Genomic DNA, 19,606 nt, shown 5'->3' on the forward strand with positions numbered 1-19,606 from the left:
ATTAAGTGCTCCTTTCACCGGCTGAGAAAATTCTCCTACTCTCTAAGAAAAATGAAGAACATAAACCCTCGGATGAACTTGGATTTAACTGGAAGACGCATTGTCACAAAACTGAAAATAGGCTTTTTTCCTAAGCTCATGATCAAGTTGCCTTCACAAAGATATCCTACATGCTTCTCATAGGACAGCTACAAACATACAGCGATCTTATAGAATATGATGCACTGCTGCAGATTTAACCAACAGTATAGAAAGTAGTTAAATGAGCGCAGCATTCACCAACTACAGCAGTTTTGATTTGGTTTTATTTTGCATAAGCCAAGACATGGGAAAGCATTTTGAGATGGTGCTGGTTACATGCACAAAAGACTATTGTTGGCAGGCCACACAATGTTCACACAAGCATGCACTGGTCTCAATTACTTAAGAACACTGCTTTAATAAATTATTTAAAAGGTTTAGGAGGTACTGATCTTACCCTGCACCGCCTACTACGCATGGACGTAATATTGCATCAGAATCGCAATATCCGGGTAACGTCATCAGCCCTCACCCGGTACCCTTACTGCTCACTGTGTATACTTCCCAGACTTGTGAAAGTTATCTCTAAAAGTGGGGTAGCTTTTCTCTTGTTATGGCTGACCAGACTGTGGTAGAGAAAATGAGCGAGTTAGAGGTCAACGGTGGAAAAAAGGTAATCTATAAATCTCGTTACAGGCTACATTTAAGTTATATTAGCCATTAGCATGTAGCATAGCCTGGAGTCAGATTCATGCTTCATGCTGTCATTTAGCCACTAACAATGTGGTGCTACTGTTACGGCTAGCTTTTACGTTATAATGGCTTTATCTAAAATGTTCCTCTAAAGGAAACAGATGCATTAGTTTAATTTAGGTTTTAATCTGTGCCACACTGCAATTACGCGAGCCCAGTCAGCTAGTTTGGCTTGGCTAACCAAGCCTTTACACGTATTTATAGCTCGTTGGTCTATGGAGAGCGCCTTACGCCAAACTCCATTGAAGATTCTGGCAATCTTTGCTTTTCGGTGCATTTACACTTGGTAGACCAATAAGTAGGAATTTGCATTAATCATTTTTATTCAGCTTTCAAATCGGCATGCACCCAAGCGGATTTTTCTTAAATCTAAAGCTCACTCTTAAAACTGGTTTCATAAAAAGTTAACCATCTTTATACCAAATTTGTTATAATTCCACTTCCTGCATGATAAAAGTTAATTAATATCACGATGTGATTTTTGTCAGGGGGGAACTGAAAGTGGTAAAGATGGAGGAAAGAAGAAGGGTAAAAATGCTGCTGGGGACTCCGGAGGCAGGGCTGAGGTGAGTTGCTAAATTAAGCATCAAAGTATGGAGACGCTATCATTACACATGATGATAATGTCTTATTAGACATCATAATAATATCTTGTTTTACTTGAATCTTGGTGTTTACCGAGTATTTGTGTAGACCGATGTCATTGTACGCTCAAGCATCTGAAAGTAGCCACCAACAAGCTAAAAATAGCTTTTTGAGCTTATTCTAGTATAATCAAACATAAACCTTTTGTACAGACACATACCTGAGAGCAAGTATACATAGAAACAGCATTATCAAACAATCCCCCCATTTACTAATATCTTCTGTTGCTGTTCAGCTGTCAATACCCCCTCAGTACATCGAAGAGCGTCTGTCTTTGTACAAGAAGCTAAAAGCTGAGCATGATGCACTGATGGCAGAGAGGGCTGAGAAAAATAGCCGAGCCATCAAGGTGACCCTACCTGATGGAAAGGTGGTGGATGCTGAGTCGTGGAAGACCACACCATACCAGGTGGCCTGTGGAATCAGGTCAGTGTAATGATGGGATTGTGTTCAATTTTACTTATTAAATGTGATACACCACTTTCATCAAGCACAGGAAAAGAAAGAACACTTCAAGGGTGCTACAATGTAATTTCCAAAGACCAGCTGTCAAGTTCATTTGTACAGCCTTTCATCATTGTTAGAATTTTAAAAATGCCTCACAACACCCACATAGTGAAAACAGTCATTGGAAATGACACCTGCCAACCTTAGACCGTCCACTGAAGACAAGAAAATGCTCTGACAAAAAACCTAATCAGTGTTAAAAAAGTAGAGGGAAGTTTGCCTTTGTGTAGTCTGAGTATGATCTCCCTACCAGCATGGCCCTGTACACAATAGATGCCAGAAGTGTGTTACCAGAGATTAAATGTTCATAACCAAAGGTCTCCACAGTAAACACGATCTAAAGCTTTGTAAAATGTCAGTGGTTCTCTTACTGTTATTGTACGCATGGATTCCAACATTGCTGCGCATGACTTATAATCACCAACTCCAGCTCCACCTCTGTAGTTTTAATGGTGTGAGAACATGGCAAGATTGACTCGTCATTATCATGCAGTTATGCCCACATCTTGTTGGCTTGTATAACTGCAAACAACAATTAAATAGTCAGTATTGGAATATCTTATGGTAATTGGGATATTTATTTATATTTGAATATCCCTCAGACCTGTTTTAATATTTTAGTCGTAGGGGATGTTGCAGAAGATGTTATATTTGACCTTTTTTTGTCCAAGCATATCTGTTTAAGTTGGTCTTGCCAGTTTTTTTCTACATTTATTAATTTATTTAATGTGGACTATTTTCATGTTTTCCATTCAGTCAAGGCCTCGCTGACAACACAGTGATTGCTAAAGTGAACAAGGGTGTGTGGGACCTGGACAGACCTTTGGAGGATGACTGCAGCCTTCAGTTGCTCAAGTTTGATGATGAGGAGGCTCAAGCTGTAAGTCCAACACAGTGCTTATATTCGGTTTTTTTTTTCCCCACTAAATTTGGATAAGGTGGGGAGAATGTCTAGTTTTAAGTTACCTTAAACATCATCTTCTGCATGCACAGCTTGCTCATTGTTGAGCACCATAAAGTGGTGTCCTAATATAATATAACAATAATAGTGATAAAGATTATACACACACAAACAAGAGTTTCTTCAACTTTATTGATATGTAGTTAGGACAGGCTAACATGAGCATGCAAGATTGAAGTGATGAATGAGAGGTTTACAATCAATAGTAATCCTCAAAACGCTGTGATTCACTAATCATCCAGCCACAAAGACATTAAGGAGGGACGTGACAATTTAAACACTGCTGCAATCATGCACTGTGGAATGGACCAAACTGGTCTCTAAGAGCATAATAAAACTTGTGTCTACTTGTGTCCAATTTTAGATTCATTGTCCATACAATAAAATAAAATAAAATCCATACTGAATATTTTACTCGAAGAAGAGTTTAGAGTTTACTCTAAGAGTTTACAGTGGTTTTTACATATGTTTCCAGGTAACACAGGTCCATTTTAATGGCATAACAGGCACTGCCGGGTCCAAATATCAGGACCTCAGTTTTACATAAGGCATATCCAAGCTTCGATGTCCCAGAGACAGTCCAGCAGTGGTTTTAATAATAATAATAATAATTTATTTTTAGGGCGCCTTTCAAGGCTCACAAGGTCGCCGTACAGAATACAAAGCATACAGTATAATAAATAAAACAGGTGTAAAACAGGTATAAAACAAGCAATAAAATACAGTAGCAGTGCAAAATGAATCAGAGAGAGTAGGAAAGTGTGAAAAGATGGGTTTTGAGTCTGGATTTGAAGAGTAGTAAGGAGTCGGTGTTGCGGAGGTCAGGGGGGAGTGAGTTCCATAACTGGGGAGCCGAGCAGCTGAATGCTCTGCCCCCCATGGTGACAAGGCGAGCAGAGGGAACAGAGAGATGGACAGAGGAAGAGGATCGGAGGGTGCGGATAGGTGCAGAAACGTGAATGAGGTCAGAGAGGTATGGAGGGGCGAGATTATGGATGGCTTTGTATGTGTGAAGCAGGACTTTATATTGAATGCGATAGGTGATGGGGAGCAGAGTTTGCATATTTCTTTTTCAAAGGCAGGTAAATTTGAGTGTCATCTGCATAACATTTGAACCGGGTGCCATATTTTCTAAGAATGGACCTTAAGGAGAGGACTAAAGTGTCAGGATTGTTTTTTTTATGGTTGCACTATTGCATGTTTACAGTTTATGTGGTTTCTGATGAAACATGAAGACAAGCAGATAGGGGGTTTTAAGAATAGTTCATAGTACTAAAAAGATCACAAGGATTGTGACAATTATTAAAAGATTATATCAAGTAAATATTTTCAACTTTGACATTTTTTTTTCTGATATCTATTCCATCTGCCCTTTAAAATGTCAATAAATACATGCAGCTTGTCTTTTTTCCACTCGCATTCAGCCCTCCTGCATTATCATCTTACAGCACAGTGGCGTCATTCAGTCAGGTTTAGGTAGGGTTTGATTTTAAATGGAGGGACAGTATCGTATGCCCAAGTCCGATTTAGAAAGTCTTCAACCAACAGCTGGTTGGGACACCAGCCATGATGGATATTAAAATCTCTGACGATTAGAACTCTTCATATTTTGGCATAATTCACAAGGTCAACAATCTAGATTCTTCTAGCATAGCCATACTTCTCCTTAATGAACACAAGGACATAGACTGTACTGTTGTTTTGCTAATCAGGATTTGTGTGTTTGTGTACGTGTGTTTTGTTAAGGTTTACTGGCACTCTAGCGCTCATATCTTGGGTGAAGCCATGGAGAAGGTGTATGGAGGATGCCTCTGCTATGGTCCCCCCATCGAGAATGGCTTCTACTACGACATGTTCCTGGAGAACAATGAGTGAGTCACACAGACTTTGGCTTCAGATTTGTCTGTATAATTAGTTGTATCAGTCAACACTCTGTTATTTTCGTGTGTACTTCAAGGCTTAGCAGCTGTCAGTCTGGTTCACTGTCTAAGACCGATGGCAAACACAAAACAGGTGGATTGTAATGACACTAATGCTGTCAAGCTGGATTTTTCTTGGGTGTGAATTTGAAATGACATCTTTCTATATCTGCCCTCAGCATTGAAAGCCTAAAAGCAAATCTATTCAAAACACTGGACCAGAGATTACTTCACTGACGCTTTGAAAGTGTGTTGAGACACCCTCAGAAAATTTAACGCTTCCTCCTCGTAAACAACTTTTCACTTGACCTTTCCCTGAAACAGACCCTGTGTTCTCCCTGCTTCAGGCAGCAGGAGAGCATGAGGAGTGCTGTCTAATTAATTCTACAACCCTGTTAATGAAGTCATTTTATGCTAATAGAATTCTCAGAGACTGTTTTTTGCAAGGATATTTTGACATTGTTCTAGCCCTGAAGCCAAGGACTTAACTATTGCCAAACAAAAGCTCTGGCCACATTGCAAAAGACTCACAGACTAAATTTAGCATTACAGGCAGTTTGCATATTAATGTAGGGCTACGTAAGAGCCATTGCCATGGATGTTCTTGTTGTGTTTATCTTTTGATGTTGTGGACAGGGGCGTATCGAGCAATGACTTCCCGTGTCTGGAGAACTTGTGCAAGAAAATTATCAAAGAAAAGCAGCCATTTGAGAGGCTTGAGATAAAGAAGGAAACTCTGTTGGAAATGTTCAAGGTATCTGAAAACACAGACCCATATGCAAAAAAAGAAAAGGAAAAAAAAATCACAAGTAACAGAAAACCAACCACCTTTTCTTCTTGACAGTACAATACGTTTAAGTGCCGTATTCTGAATGAGAAGGTTACCACTCCCACCACCACAGTTTACAGGTGAGTCCAAATATAATTCTGGTAATATTCTATATTTTTGTAGTTTCAACAGATCAGAAGACAAAAACTGACAATTATTTTCTGTGTTGCCAAATCCTAATATAGTCAATCAATCAATCAATCAATCAATCAATCTTTATTTATATAGCGCCAATTCACAACAGCGTTATCTCAAGACGCTTTACATAAAGAGCAGGTCTAGACCAAACTCTTTAATTAGAGAGAGACCCAACGATATAGCTTATTCTTCGGTGCCATAGGCCTCTCATTAATTACAGTGGACATAGGCTGATTCAATCCTTAGTTTGCTACAGTGCCCAGCTGAAAATAATTTTTAAATTATCTTGCCCTTTTTTAAGAATGAAATTATATATTTGAGACCTGTTTTTAAAGCTTTTTGTCTTCAGTGGAGATTATCATTGAGCTTTGGGGCTTGGGTGTCAGACAGGCTTGGGAAGTCGTAGGGTATTGAGAGATGGACTAATGCATCCTTGGGTTTGGTCTTTTTATTGAATTTGATAGGTGACAAAACCATGGAATATGTTTGGCATTATCCTGTAGAGCATTTTGGAGGGGAAAAAAACACTCAAACATTTTGCGTTTCAGGTGTGGTCCCTTAATTGATTTGTGTCGTGGGCCCCATGTGAGACACACTGGGAAAGTCAAAGCCCTCAAGATTCACAAGGTGAGCCTTTCTGTTTCCAACAGTGCATAATTTATTGCTCCCTGACTGTCTGGCAGTAAGCACATTTGTCCCATTTTTTGTAGAACAGTGTTACCTTTTTAAGTTCTATTCTCAAGGGACCTGACGGACCCAATAGAATGATGAAAGCTAGCTTTTTTTTGTGGTGTGCTAGAATTCGTCTACATACTGGGAGGGAAAGGCGGACATGGAAACCCTCCAGAGGATCTACGGAATTTCCTTCCCTGACCCCAAAATGCTCAAAGAGTGGGAGAAGTTTCAGGAGGAAGCCAAGAACAGAGATCACCGCAAACTGGGCCGGGTATGAACTGAAATGTGAAGAAGCTGTCGGTCAGCAAAAGAGTCTCCCACGGGTTTTATTCTTTTTCAAGGAAGGTTATTTACGGTAAGGGTGCTCTGCTCAATCAGCCACAGATCATTATCGGCAGACCTTTATTCTAGTTTGATCTGTGGCCTCAATAAAGGCCGATCAGAAGAGCCGCTCAGATGGCACGAAATGGCTCAGATTTTATTGACAGGCTGTAAGCAGCTTAGAGCTGAGGCCAGTGACAAGGAGACAGTCGCATCTGGGTGAAGAGGTGAGTGTGGGGACCTGATGTTTATACTCACGACGGATGCTAGCCCTGTTGCAGTAGCCTCCGAAGCTAAAAACAAAGTGTCTAAAGTCCAGTCCGGTAAAAGCGGAGGAATTTACAGGGAAATGCCCGAAAACCAACAAACAACCAGACAAGACCAGAGAGAACGAGGTCCAGCTGAGGTTTTATCCAGTAAAAATCCTGAGGCGTGTACTCCGAAACGAGATTAGTGATTTTGGAAGGTATGCTGAGCCTGAGGTTACAGTATCATAAATGTCACTTCTTAACCTGGTCTGCAGGAGGTTATGTTCAGAGCTCTGGCTCAAATCAGCTGTAAAAAGCGCCGTCCTCTTTTCTCTGATGATATTCTCTGTGATCGATGTAGATTCTCCACTGAGAGAACACATTATGCCTGCAAACTTATTGAGCCATATGTTGGTAATGTCAATGTGCAGTGCAGTTACAGTAGTGTAACCACGTTGCCATGGGAACCGAGAGCACTCAGTTGGTATGCAGAAAATCTGTAATGTTAACACACACTAACAAATGTTTCACAGCAGGTGATCCATACACTTGGAATTGATTTTTGCTGCTACACTTTATATAGTTTATTTTTCTTACTTGGTGTGTTGTGCACGTTTAGCTTTGATTCTATTTTTTATCTTATGAAATGTTAATTTATTCCACAGGAAAGTGTGATTTGTTAAGCTCTAAGATGCTCCCAGTAACAAAGTGTAGGCACAAAGTGTTTGTGATTTAAGTTGTCTCTCAAAGCCATTTCAGAACTGAGTGAAAATAAAGTTCCACTGGTGCATGCAGCAGTACAGTTAAATTTTCTGGTAATGAAGCTCTACCCTACCACAAGGGTTGTGGTTTGTGTTTTTTTAACAGCATTCAAATGCTTGTACTTCACAGTCTAAGAAACAGCGGTCTTAAGCTGCAAGGCTACTTAATTGCCATAAGATAATCTGTAACTTCATTGTTTTGGCAGTTGAGGGTGTGTGTGTGTGTGTGTGTGTGTGTGTGTGTGTGTGTAGGGCTGTCACCATAATAGCAATATTGCAATAACGCAATAACACACTATTGACAAGTCAACCACAGTGGATGTCAAGCAATCGCCACAACCACAAAATATTCATGTTTATTTCCAAATGCTGTATATGACTGGTGCTACTGATGTGCGCGCTCACCCAGCCCTGCAGTGAGGGCTGGCGTTCGGCTACAGAGGCTTGACAGTTGCACCTGGCAGGGTGATATGCACTTCAGGTAGATATAAGTGATCGTGTAACTCGTGAGCCAGGATCGCCACAGTGCAAAAACAGAACCCACAGTAATGGTAACATCATGGGTGAGGACTGAGGAGCACCTACTTACAACAAGAAAATGCTGGTCAAGGCCTGTCTATGTAAAACTGAGTCATCTTTGTCATTCAGAAAGCAACATTGCAAAACATTTTACTGAGGTCCCATTAAGTGAAAGGCTCTGAGTGTGATTGTCTCCGCAGTCGTGTTCACTTGCTCGTTATTTCAGCGTCAACTATGTGCTCAGTTGTGTCTCTGCAACCGTGATGACCTACTCACGAGCCTCCATGTTATTAGCAAGTCATAACCCTCTGCAACACCTAATAATGGCTAACAATAAAGCTTTATATACAGCTAAAGTCAGGATAAATTAAGTAATTTGCAAGAAAAAAAAAAGTAGCTAAAATGGTCATTACGGCATACCTCGTTATTGATCCTCCTTACGTCACTGCGACAGTCCTATGTGTGCTGTTGTAACATTCATTCAGTACATTAACACTTGTGGAGTATATTGTCAGGCAAACCCTAGAATGAATACGTGATGAGCTGTTGCATTGTTTCAAATTAAAAGTGGGCCGGAGTGGTGGCCCTTTCCTGATTTTCCATCACACTAACACATTTTTAAAAATGTTTTTTTAATTCAGGAGCAGGACCTGTTCTTCTTCCATGACCTGAGTCCTGGGAGCTGCTTCTTCCTGCCTAAGGGAGCCTTCATCTACAACACTCTGATTGAGTTCATCAGAGTAAGTCTAAGCTGTCAGACCCACGGTGGATAATTGCTGTGATCTCAATCTAAACTTTAAGACATAAAAAAAGACAGAGGGTACAAGACAGAAACTTTAAATGTGCAGGGAGACACCTGGGGAGAAGGCAGAGGGCAAGAACAGACTTGGACCTTTAGTTTGCTTGTGCAATAATAATGGCTTTTTATATTCACAAGATGTATTGCTGTGTTTTAAAATCACTTCAAGCATCATATTATATAAAGAGTATCCGTACCCTCTCTTCTCACAACAATAATGCTGTAGATGTTCACGCATCTAATTTATGCTCACTCAATATGACATTTCTCATTTTAGGCCAAGTAATAGAAGAACCTTACTCAGTGTCAGATCTACCTTTGAACACAACCTTTTATTCATGAATCTCAAAATAGCTTGTTGTTGGTAGCCAGTTATTTGGAATAAATTGAGACGTTCAAAACCGGCGTGACTGGCAGCATTAAAGAAAGCTTTACTGCACCTGCTCTATTCAAAGAGCCACAAAATCAATCTTATTTAAAACGTTTCACTTTCTTAGTTTTCAGTCAGTGCAGTCAAAAATGTGGCGCACATTGGAAGCAATTTCAGTTTAATGAGGTAGAATAGATTTCTGACTGAGGAGATTTTGAGTAATGAGATTTGTTTATAAAACAGCTCTGCTCGTAGAATAAGCAAAACACCTAGGAAGTCTAAATATTTGTAGGGTGTAGGACTGTCAGGATTTAATATAAATTACCCTGTTTTATTCTATTATCGCTATTGGCTTTCTCTTGAATTTTAAAACCAGTTATTGGACAAAACAGGCCAATCCACGGTGCAATGCAACTTTTAGTTTACCCCAAATCCCCTTCATAATGTTCAAACAATCTGGGATGTGAATAAACATAAATGGCATGAACATTTTTAGTGGTAGTTTGCTTTTTCAAAATCACAGCCTGTGCTTGCAGAGATTTAAAGAATATGCACTTATCAGTGAGTCTCCAGGTGTTGACAGAAACAGTGTTAAACAGTTGTTGTGTAATTCTGATGTACAGAGTAGTAGTATAGTTTGAGGTGGCATTGACTTAGTACAGTTTTTATTATTATCTTCATTGTGATAAATCCTTGTTTTCTCTTTGGCAGAGTGAGTACAGGAAGAGAGGTTTCCAGGAGGTGGTGACACCCAACATCTACAACAGCAAGCTATGGCAGACCTCGGGCCACTGGCAGCACTACAGCGAGAACATGTTCTCCTTCGAGGCAGAGAAGGAGACCTTCGCCCTCAAACCCATGAACTGCCCGGGACACTGGTGAGGCCTCCTTTTCCTCACAACTCAGAGTTGTTTGAAAGTAAACAAGGAACTAGGAACTATTAAACAAAGTGTAAAGAAAAGCACACGCACTTCACACTGTGTATCAAGTCTTGCACAAGTGTGAAATAGATATTTTTAGTCTGTCTCGGTCTCTAATCAGTTTGCACTCGTTGGAGGCAGGACTGTTAGTTCTTCTTCTGCATTAAACGTGTTAAGCATTAAAAGAATTCGGCATAAGGCTGTCGCAACACAAAATGTTCAACCTCGGTACAATTTGTGGTTTAGTATCTAACAAAAAAGATTCTACCACTGTACCGTGGCAAATAGAGACAACCATGAACCAATGTTTCACCACAGTTGAATAACTTTGTCAGAGTTTGCCTAAGAGGTCTGACTCTGGGAAGCTCGAAGTGTTGGCTCCCCACAAACTATTACATTGCAGCCATTGTAGCCTGTTGTGCAGCTGCTGTTTTAGGTGATCTTCTGGACAAGTTCCAAAACCTTTTGCACTTAACAGTCATTTCAAACCCAAAACATGTAAAGATAGAAGAAGTTATCCTTCAAATTGAAATGGGCTGATGCTCTTGCCACGTATTCAGTTGTTGCATGACCCAGTTGAATTTACTGCTGGATGCTGCATTGCAGTGTAAAGAGCCAGACTGCAGCTCTTTGTATTCAAATAATTTTATCTCCTTTTTAACTGTTCCAATCTTTGTGCTGTCCACATGGGCAGCCCCTCTGGAGATCACACTGAAATGGAAATCGAGCTTGCAAACACGTTTTGTCAAAGTGTTGGATGTCAGTTAAATCAAATATTGATTGTCTTTCATGGTAGTATTGAAGCATTAGAGCAATTTTCAGTGATAGTGAGAAATCTAGGTTGAAGTTGGCTGTCGTAATTTGTGTGTTTTTCACACTCTGCCTGCCTGCCTTTCTGTTTGGCTCCAGTCTGATGTTTGATCATCGGCCGCGCTCCTGGAGAGAGCTGCCCCTTCGCATGGCTGACTTTGGCGTCCTGCATAGGAACGAGCTGTCCGGAGCCCTGACAGGACTCACCCGTGTCCGCCGCTTCCAGCAGGATGACGCTCATATCTTCTGCTCCATGGACCAGGTGAGGCCCGGAGTGGTGCATTGAAGTAAATTGGTTAAAGGACAGCCACACAAATTTACACATCAAAGTTTGTAAAAATCTGTATATTTGAAAAGTTGTAGAAAGCCTTTGTGGCCCAGAGAGAGTAGTGTGAAGTCTAAATTGGCTCAGGTGACGTCACTTGAAGCAGCACCAGCTGGAGACTACAGGATTTAAAATGGAAAATAATCTGGGCATGTCAAGTTAAAAAGGGTTATTTTACCACGCTGCTCCTCCTAGTGCACTCCTTACCTCTGCTTTAGGCTAGCAGCTCGAGGCTACATTAGCTGCTACTAGCACGGCACACCCATAACACTGAACTGTTGGTAGTTGAGTTGCATAGTGGGTAATGTAGGAGCTAGGGTTTAACTGGAACGAAAAATCCATGGAATAAAAGAGACTATCTGGTTCTGCTGCAGTGATTTTAATACTTAAGAACTGTCCATTACGAGTCAGTGTTGTAGGAGCGTAGTGCGGAATTGATGCAGTACTCTATAAGACATTTAATTCACACCACCGTTGCATTTTCCTGGCAATACATTTGATAAATGTTCCCACTTGCTATTAAATCAGTTTGAAAGAAGCCCACTTCCGAAGGCTCTCAGTACATCAAAGTCTGGCTGGCACAGTTCATTGAATAAATTCAGGTAATGTCAGTGAAGTCTGTAAAGTGAGAGGACTCCGCAGGCTTCGGCAACATGGTTTGGCAACTTGCATCTGAAGTCCCTTCACCAAAGGGGAGCACTGCCAATATCGATGCACACAAACAGGATTTTGGAAGTCCAAAGAGATTTCTTAATTGGTTTGTTTAAATGTAGTAACAGAGCAAATGGCAGCCAGGATCCCACTGATTTTGTTTTCCCTTCATCGGTAATGGCAGTGGATTGGATGGTTAATTATTTGATTGCCCTTAGTACACAAATTATTTCACGTTTAATTTTGCGGAAAGTACTGCTTGTTCTGTTGATGTCTGTTGTGACTTGGCAAATTTAAACATAGTTATGCAGACTGCAGAGGAGATGATATGTTCTTATTTCATACTTGCCATTAAGTGTGTAATCAGTGTCTGCTGATGAAAGCTCACATTTAAGACTTAAGAATGGGACTTTTCACCTCTAATGTGAGCTGATGTTGTTGTTAGCCAGTACAGCAATTTCTATATATGTTCAGTTAAATGCGAACGTGAACTTTTTAGAATAATTTAAGGCTGGCTGTTGTTTTTTGTTTTTTTTTTTTTACGTGATTTAAGGTTCAAAAAGATTATATAAGCATTAAATCTTAATTCAAACATACAATTAAAGTTCGTATAAACTGTTTGTAAAATAAACACATGACAAATACCTTTATTCCTTTATTTCAGCAATTGCACTTATAGTAACAATTTAGAGTTTGGAAATTTTTGGTTTAGGTACCTTGAAAATACTTAGACCTTTTTTTTTTATTTAAAAAGACATACGGAACCTGACTCAGTGTTTTATATCCCGTTGAATAGCATGTTTTTTCACATCCAAGCTGCTTGTTTAAAACTTGAAGGGTCACATGTAGTGGCAGATCTTCATTCAAAAAATGAAGAAGCACCACAGTAATACATTTCACAGCTGTAGCTACTGGAAATATTCAATCATGATATCTTATCACCAATAACCTGAGCAGTCCATCCTCATATTCCTGTGATAACATCATCTAATTTAATTCCTTGTTAACACCAGAGAGAAAGATGATGAAATTTGACATTGTTACATTACACCAGAAATGAAACATTACACTAAATTAAACTAAATTAAACGTCCAGATGGATGATGTAAATTCTGTCATATTGTGTTTGACCCCCAGATTGAGCAGGAGATCAAGGGCTGCCTGGACTTCCTGCGAACTGTTTATGAAGTGTTTGGCTTCACTTTCAAACTCAACCTGTCCACAAGACCAGAGAAGTTCTTGGGGGACCCGGACATCTGGGACCAAGCAGAAAAGGTAATCAGAAGGCCTCTTCTGTCGCAAGGTCTCACTAGAGAATTAAGATGCTGATCTGTGATAACAAGATGGAAAGTCGGGAGCCACTTCACAGACTGCAAAGGGAAGACTGTGATTTATAGACGGAACATTTATATTCTAATGAATGGATTTTATTCTGTAGAACTGCTATTCAGTTGTGAAGCAGGAAATGCTCGTGTGTCTCCAGAGAACCTACATCAGGGCTATAACTGCCTGCCTTTGCTGTCAAATCAAATTCACTCTCTGTGGAGCAGCTCTATATTTTTCATCTTGGGCTCAGCTCTAAGTTGCTCTGAGAGACAGCAGGTAATGTTTAAAACTTAGCTTGAACAAAGTAATAACGAGAGTGAGCGAGTTAAAATGAGTGGTGATGAGTCTTAATTGCTCAGTGCTTTCAGCATGGGATAAAACCCACTGTGGATAGCTTGAAGTTGAACACATGAATCTGTGAAATCAACATTGAATAACAGTTGCTGGATAAAGGTGCCGCAAATATGCTGTATTGTTTCATCAGCAGCACAAGTACAGACAGGTGACAAATTGAAGGAAAAATCAATATAGTGTGTCTTAGTGCTGCCGTCTAATATGTCTGTCCATAGCATAAACAGGGAGTGACCCCTCATCATCATCTTAGAAGATGTAAATGTTTCATCATAGGTTAATGTGACCCTTCCCTCTAACGGGACAAGTGGACCCAAAAACATGTCAACAAAATGCCCCCCACAGCACAACAGCACCACCACATCCCCTCACTGCAGGGGTAAGAAAAAAAGAAAATCACCTGGAAGGTTTTTCTTTAATTTGTCGCCCATCTTTATATGAAGCTGTCACAACCTGGCTCGTAAGGCCACGACAAAGTGGGAGATGCACGGTTTTCAGAGGGGGGGGGGGGGGGGGAGAGGGAGAGAGGGGGGGAGAGAGAGGGAGGGGAGAGAGGGGGAGGGGAGAGAGGGGAGAGGGAGAGAGACTGTTAGTAGCAGCCAGGGCCTCAAACTGGGGACACTGGGCCCAGTTGACACTCATGATCTCTTGCACCACCCACCAGTAATTTGACAAATGGTTAGTCAAAGGCAGTTGTCACACAGCACATACAAATTATTTATTACTGTGGCAAGCCTTTACTGGCAGGCTTTGAATGGATGAAAATGTGTCTCTTGACAGACATAACATGCATCGACTGTTAGAGTAGGGTGAGATTTTTCTTTGACATGACATTTATTATCCCCTTGATCTGATAGTTACAGGTATGCTTTATTTCACAAGTGACATATTCTATCAGCAGTGCATGAACAACACTCGATCTGTGCCACAAAGATGTTCGATTGTTTTGTTTTCCTCTGTTAAGTGTTTTTTATACTGCTGGAAACTCCGGTCTTGCAGAATACGATAATAGTTTTATGCCTCGCTGTTTCCAACCACGTCTCATCTCCCCATTTATTGATGGTTATATTTTTATCGATTGTCTCATTTGTTTTTTTTTATTTAGGATTTGTGTCAGGGTGACATCTTAATCTACTGTAGGCTGCTTTGAGTTTCCAAATGAATTCTCCGTTTTGTCAACAGAAAATGCTGCATTTTTCTCATCCACAGCCCACAACAAAGATTTTACTCTTGGACTCCAACAAATCATAGTTTCCCGCAGGGGATTGTATCCACATTTGTACTTAAATAGATGGCAGCTGAATAAGTAAGGTAAAATGTAAGCCGAATATAATGGAGATTCAAGTACTTCTTCCTCATAAGTGGCCCTATTTTCCTATATAATACGTGGCTCTTTATTTTACCTCCCTGGGTTACAGGGAGTGGTGTCATTGTTCTCTCCTCTGTGCCTCAGTTTAACTTCATTCTCAAGTGCATCTTTTAGCTGCTGGATGGATTACTGATGATGGTTGGAAGGTTTTAGCATATTATTTTATTACCAATCAATCTTGTGATCACAGTAACTATATAGATATGTAACATTTTATAGTATGCTGATGGACAGAGTAGAACAGTGTCTAATATACCAGTCTAATATATGGAGTTTCAAAAATTGTAATAGCTGTTTGGCTGAATTATAAGGACAATTTCCTCTGTGTAAAATATTTCCTATATTCACCACTGCCGTTTTATGATTAATGTTTGCATGCACAAAGGTGGAAAATTACATACACAAACAAACTGACTTGTAAACTTGGCTTAGTGACTGAAAAAGATCTGAAACAGAAACTGCATGCTTCCCCCACCTCCTTCACTGCCACAAGCAACCATAAAATATTATTGAGACTTTAACATTTCTCAGTTCAGTGATTAGTTCCAGATGAAGAAAATGTCGAGTCTAAATATACAGCTTGGCTCAACACCGCTGTTTACCTGCATGTTGGTCACCTACTGATAGTGTAACAAAGCAGTAATTGTTTGTTTTTACAGCAACTGGAGAACAGCTTGAATGACTTTGGGGAGAAATGGGTTCTCAACCCCGGTGATGGAGCTTTTTATGGACCAAAAGTAAGTCATGCGCTGCAGTAATGATATAGTCTAATTGTGAAACAGCAGGAGGATCACGTTCCCTTTTCTTTACAGATTGACATTCAAATCAAGGATGCCATCGGTCGGTACCATCAGTGTGCCACAATTCAGCTTGATTTCCAGCTCCCAATCCGCTTCAATCTCACCTTTGTCAGGTAACTCTCCTTCTGCTTTTTTATTCCCATAAAGTTAAAGTATTGCGTTTTTTTTTTCCTTGCTGCAAATTCTCATGTGTATTATAGAATCAAATATATTATACTACACTTAACATAATCAAAAGATAGAAGTTTTGGCTTAAATGAAACTGTGATATAATGTTATGGAGGAGTACCAAGATTTTTACAGCTGCCCCAGAGGATGTAGATCTTTGTTTAATAGTTTGCTGTTAAAGTGAGCCGTCTCTTTGTGAGTTCCTAACACATGTTTTCAAATGATTTTGTAGCCATGACGGTGACGACAAGAAGAGACCAGTGATCATCCATAGAGCTATCCTGGGATCAGTAGAGAGGATGATCGCTATCCTCACTGAAAACTATGGAGGCAAATGGTTTGTAAACAATCCATTTTAAAAGATTTGTTATGTAGGTGCTGACACGCATTGTTTTATTGCATTTCTTCTTGAGCACTGTTCTGTTTTGAACAAAAATATAACTCTGGAGGTGTAAATATTACCTTACCTCACCTTACCTTGGAGAATGTACCTTTCCTGCCCAACCAGTTAAATGCAAATGTGTCCTGTTCTGTTTCAGGCCACTGTGGCTCTCTCCCCATCAGGTGATGGTCGTGCCAGTGGGACCGACCTGTGAGGATTACGCTCAGAAGGTAACCACTGACCACAGCTACTTCAGTCCATATTTTCACTTCAAAGACAGCACAAACAGTACCCTGAAGCTATCAGGCATTTTGATTCAGCAGTAAGCTCTCTGTGTTTTTTTTTTTTTTACTGATGCGCACACAGGTTAGAATCCTATGCTGTTTCAGTATTGTGATGTTTGGCCATAAAGTATTGAACTTCATAATAACCACATAAAATACATCACAGCCTCTCTGTAAAGACTTATGGAAAAAGTAGTTTAGTTTCATACAACTTTGCTTTTATTTTTCATAGCTCAGGCCATTGATTCTATTAGTTGTGGTTGCATTGCTAAACATGGGTCCAATAGAGGAAATGACACAAGCGGTCACACAGTCAGTACAATACAGGTTGTAGTGAAGTTCTCAGTTTAGCCAGATCAGCCACGACTCCATACATTGCACACACGTACAGCAAATGAAATCAGGAAGTTTATCTGTTCTAAAACTCCATCACAGTTTTTCAATAGTTTGGGTAATCATTTTTCTCAGTCTCCTTTGTTTTCTGTTCTAAACACATTGGACTAACCAGTTGGTTTGCTCACAACCAGGTCTTATTGTCTTTACTGCTTGAATTTGTTGCCACTTTGAACCTATTTTTAGTACACTGGGAGTACAATGTCATTACAACTAATAGAACGGATGGCCAGAGCTACTAGAATGAAACCCATGTTGTAATAAAACTGATCATTGCTTGTGTTGAACACATCATTACCAAAATGGACAACCATGCAGTCCTGATATTGAAAAGACAGCATGTCCACAGCTGTGTTTGGCTTAAATGAGGATTCAATTTTAGCAACCAAACTAACAACGTCTCCAAAACTATTAACTGTTGTTTGTTTCTCTTAATTAATCTGTCAGGTCAAGGAGGAATTCCACAACAGCGGCTTCATGGCTGACGTGGATCTCGACCCCGGCTGCACACTCAACAAGAAGATCAGAAATGCACAGTTGGCCCAGTACAACTTCATCCTGGGTCAGTGGCAAGGCACTCTTTCACTCCTGTCTGTCGTTTCATCTCTATCTTTATGTCTATCTAGATATTGATTTCTCTTGTTCTCTTTGCATGTTTCCCTTGCCTGGGAAAAGTGGTGGGAGAGAAAGAGAAGACGAGTAACACTGTGAACGTACGCACCCGGGATAACAAAGTCCACGGCGAGCACAGTGTGGAGGAGTGCATCAAGCGTCTGAAACTGCTCAAGACCAGCAAGAGTCGAAATGCAGAAGAGGACTTCTAAGCTTTCTCTAACTTGCTGCCATCAGCTCGTCCTTCTCTCAACAGTACCTCAAGGGTGGTAACTTTCAAGGGCCATGTGGTTGAACTCAGTTTTTGATAAAGGATAAAACTACTTGTGCCTAGGCTCTGCTTTTCTCCCACTGAAATCACATTTTTCAGATTATACAGCTTTTCCTGCATCGCCTCTTTACGGTATGTTTTCTGTCATCAACTCTAATGGTATAAATGTCGTTATCCCTTCTGCTCATACAGAAATAAAACTAGTGACACTCTGATGTAATTGGGTCTTTGAACAGCTTTACAAAACACCTCTGTACCATTAATGCAATATACCACAAGACTTTCCTCAAAAGCTTTTCCATATATATATATATATGACCTGATTACAACAGAAGGGAAATGGTCTGACACTGTCTTAAGAGTTTGTATCAATCATTCTTTCATCAGGGAGATGTACATGAGTTACAATTTTGATAATTAAACAATCTATTCTTGATCTGTGTTCTCCCCTTTTTTAGATTTACCTTCACCTTTTCTTTCTTCAGAATTATCTTCTTAATTATGCTGCTGCAAACCAGTCTGTCCATCAGTCGTCTGTCAGAATGTGGAGAAAAAGAGCCTGTTGACGAGAGCATCAGAAGCATGAAGTAATCACAGCACTAATTACACAAATACTGAGAACCATGCATTGAGGGAACATCTGCTTTCCTGTACTTGTCACTCGCTTTAGTCTAAGTTCTACTAACAGTCTACATTACTTTTCAAATATAGTATTTTTCAAGACAACTCAACTCAGAAGTTAAACATCCTGCATAATAAGGCCAAAGCTGAAATATCTTAATATTCTTAATTTGGATCCTCATTAGCTGCCACTAAGATTCATTATTATTAAAAAGTTATTATTATGGGATAGCTGCTACCCTTCCTACATCCACACACAACAAAAAATAGACATGACGCATGTAAAATGTCTCATGTAAGATCATGGCATCAATAAGATCATGTTCGAGACAAGTAATAAACTAAACTATCATAACATGACAAATTGCTTTCCATCTTAGTTGTTAAACTCAGTTAATTAGCTATTGTTGATGTCGTTTTTTTTGAGTAGTCTTTTAAAACTTGCTTTATTATTACATTGTAGTGACAGCAGATCTGCACTGTGATGATTTTGTTGTTTCTTATAACAGATACTCCTCAAGAATCTCATTAGATTGCATGCCAGCCTGTTCTCCACTCAGAGCTGTGAGAGACTGGCATGCAGCCTCCCTGCACTCTGCCTCACACCTAACAGACGGGGCAGTGAGAGTCTCACAGCTTTATTCTGAGCTATTGGGAGTTGAAACAGATCTTTTTTGGCTGCACTCAACCAGATTGCTGAACAGTAATCAAGGTGAGATAAAACTAGCGTCTGTGTCACCAGCACTCAAGAGGCAGGGTAAAAAAAAAAGACAAACATCTTTCAGTGCACGATGTTTCTACCCATTTTCAGCATATCTCATATGATAACTGTGTGACACTAAACAAATTTGCCTCTT

At 40.0% G+C, this 19,606-nt stretch overlaps 1 protein-coding gene across 1 annotated transcript; it reads left to right on the top strand.

The window, feature by feature from the left end:
• The first annotated feature begins 543 nt into the window (after nt 1-543).
• tars1 (threonyl-tRNA synthetase 1) lies at nt 544-18,564 on the top strand. The gene is made up of 19 exons (XM_070834216.1): nt 544-694; nt 1,263-1,340; nt 1,655-1,845; nt 2,683-2,806; nt 4,634-4,758; nt 5,443-5,560; nt 5,651-5,715; nt 6,322-6,400; nt 6,573-6,719; nt 8,939-9,037; nt 10,178-10,344; nt 11,296-11,458; nt 13,310-13,447; nt 15,878-15,955; nt 16,031-16,131; nt 16,419-16,523; nt 16,726-16,798; nt 17,693-17,807; nt 17,921-18,564. The coding sequence occupies exons 1-19, from the start codon at nt 635-637 to the stop codon at nt 18,067-18,069; spliced, it is 2,175 nt and encodes a 724-aa protein (XP_070690317.1). The 5' UTR covers nt 544-634; the 3' UTR covers nt 18,070-18,564.
• Nucleotides 18,565-19,606: the final 1,042 nt, after the last annotated feature.

This window comes from Pempheris klunzingeri, chromosome 7 (assembly GCF_042242105.1).
Source record: "Pempheris klunzingeri isolate RE-2024b chromosome 7, fPemKlu1.hap1, whole genome shotgun sequence".
Taxonomy (NCBI): domain Eukaryota; kingdom Metazoa; phylum Chordata; class Actinopteri; order Acropomatiformes; family Pempheridae; genus Pempheris; species Pempheris klunzingeri.

What these genes read in the sequence shown, in the direction of transcription:
- tars1 (XM_070834216.1), top strand. Translation starts at nt 635, where the DNA reads ATGGCTGACCAGACTGTGGTAGAGAAAATGAGCGAGTTAGAGGTCAAC. An exon ending in ATGATGAGGAGGCTCAAGCT is followed by an intron (nt 2,807 to 4,633) that starts GTAAGTCCAACA and finishes TGTTTTGTTAAG; the next exon opens with GTTTACTGGCACTCTAGCGC. An exon ending in GAGCTTTTTATGGACCAAAA is followed by an intron (nt 15,956 to 16,030) that starts GTAAGTCATGCG and finishes TTTTCTTTACAG; the next exon opens with ATTGACATTCAAATCAAGGA.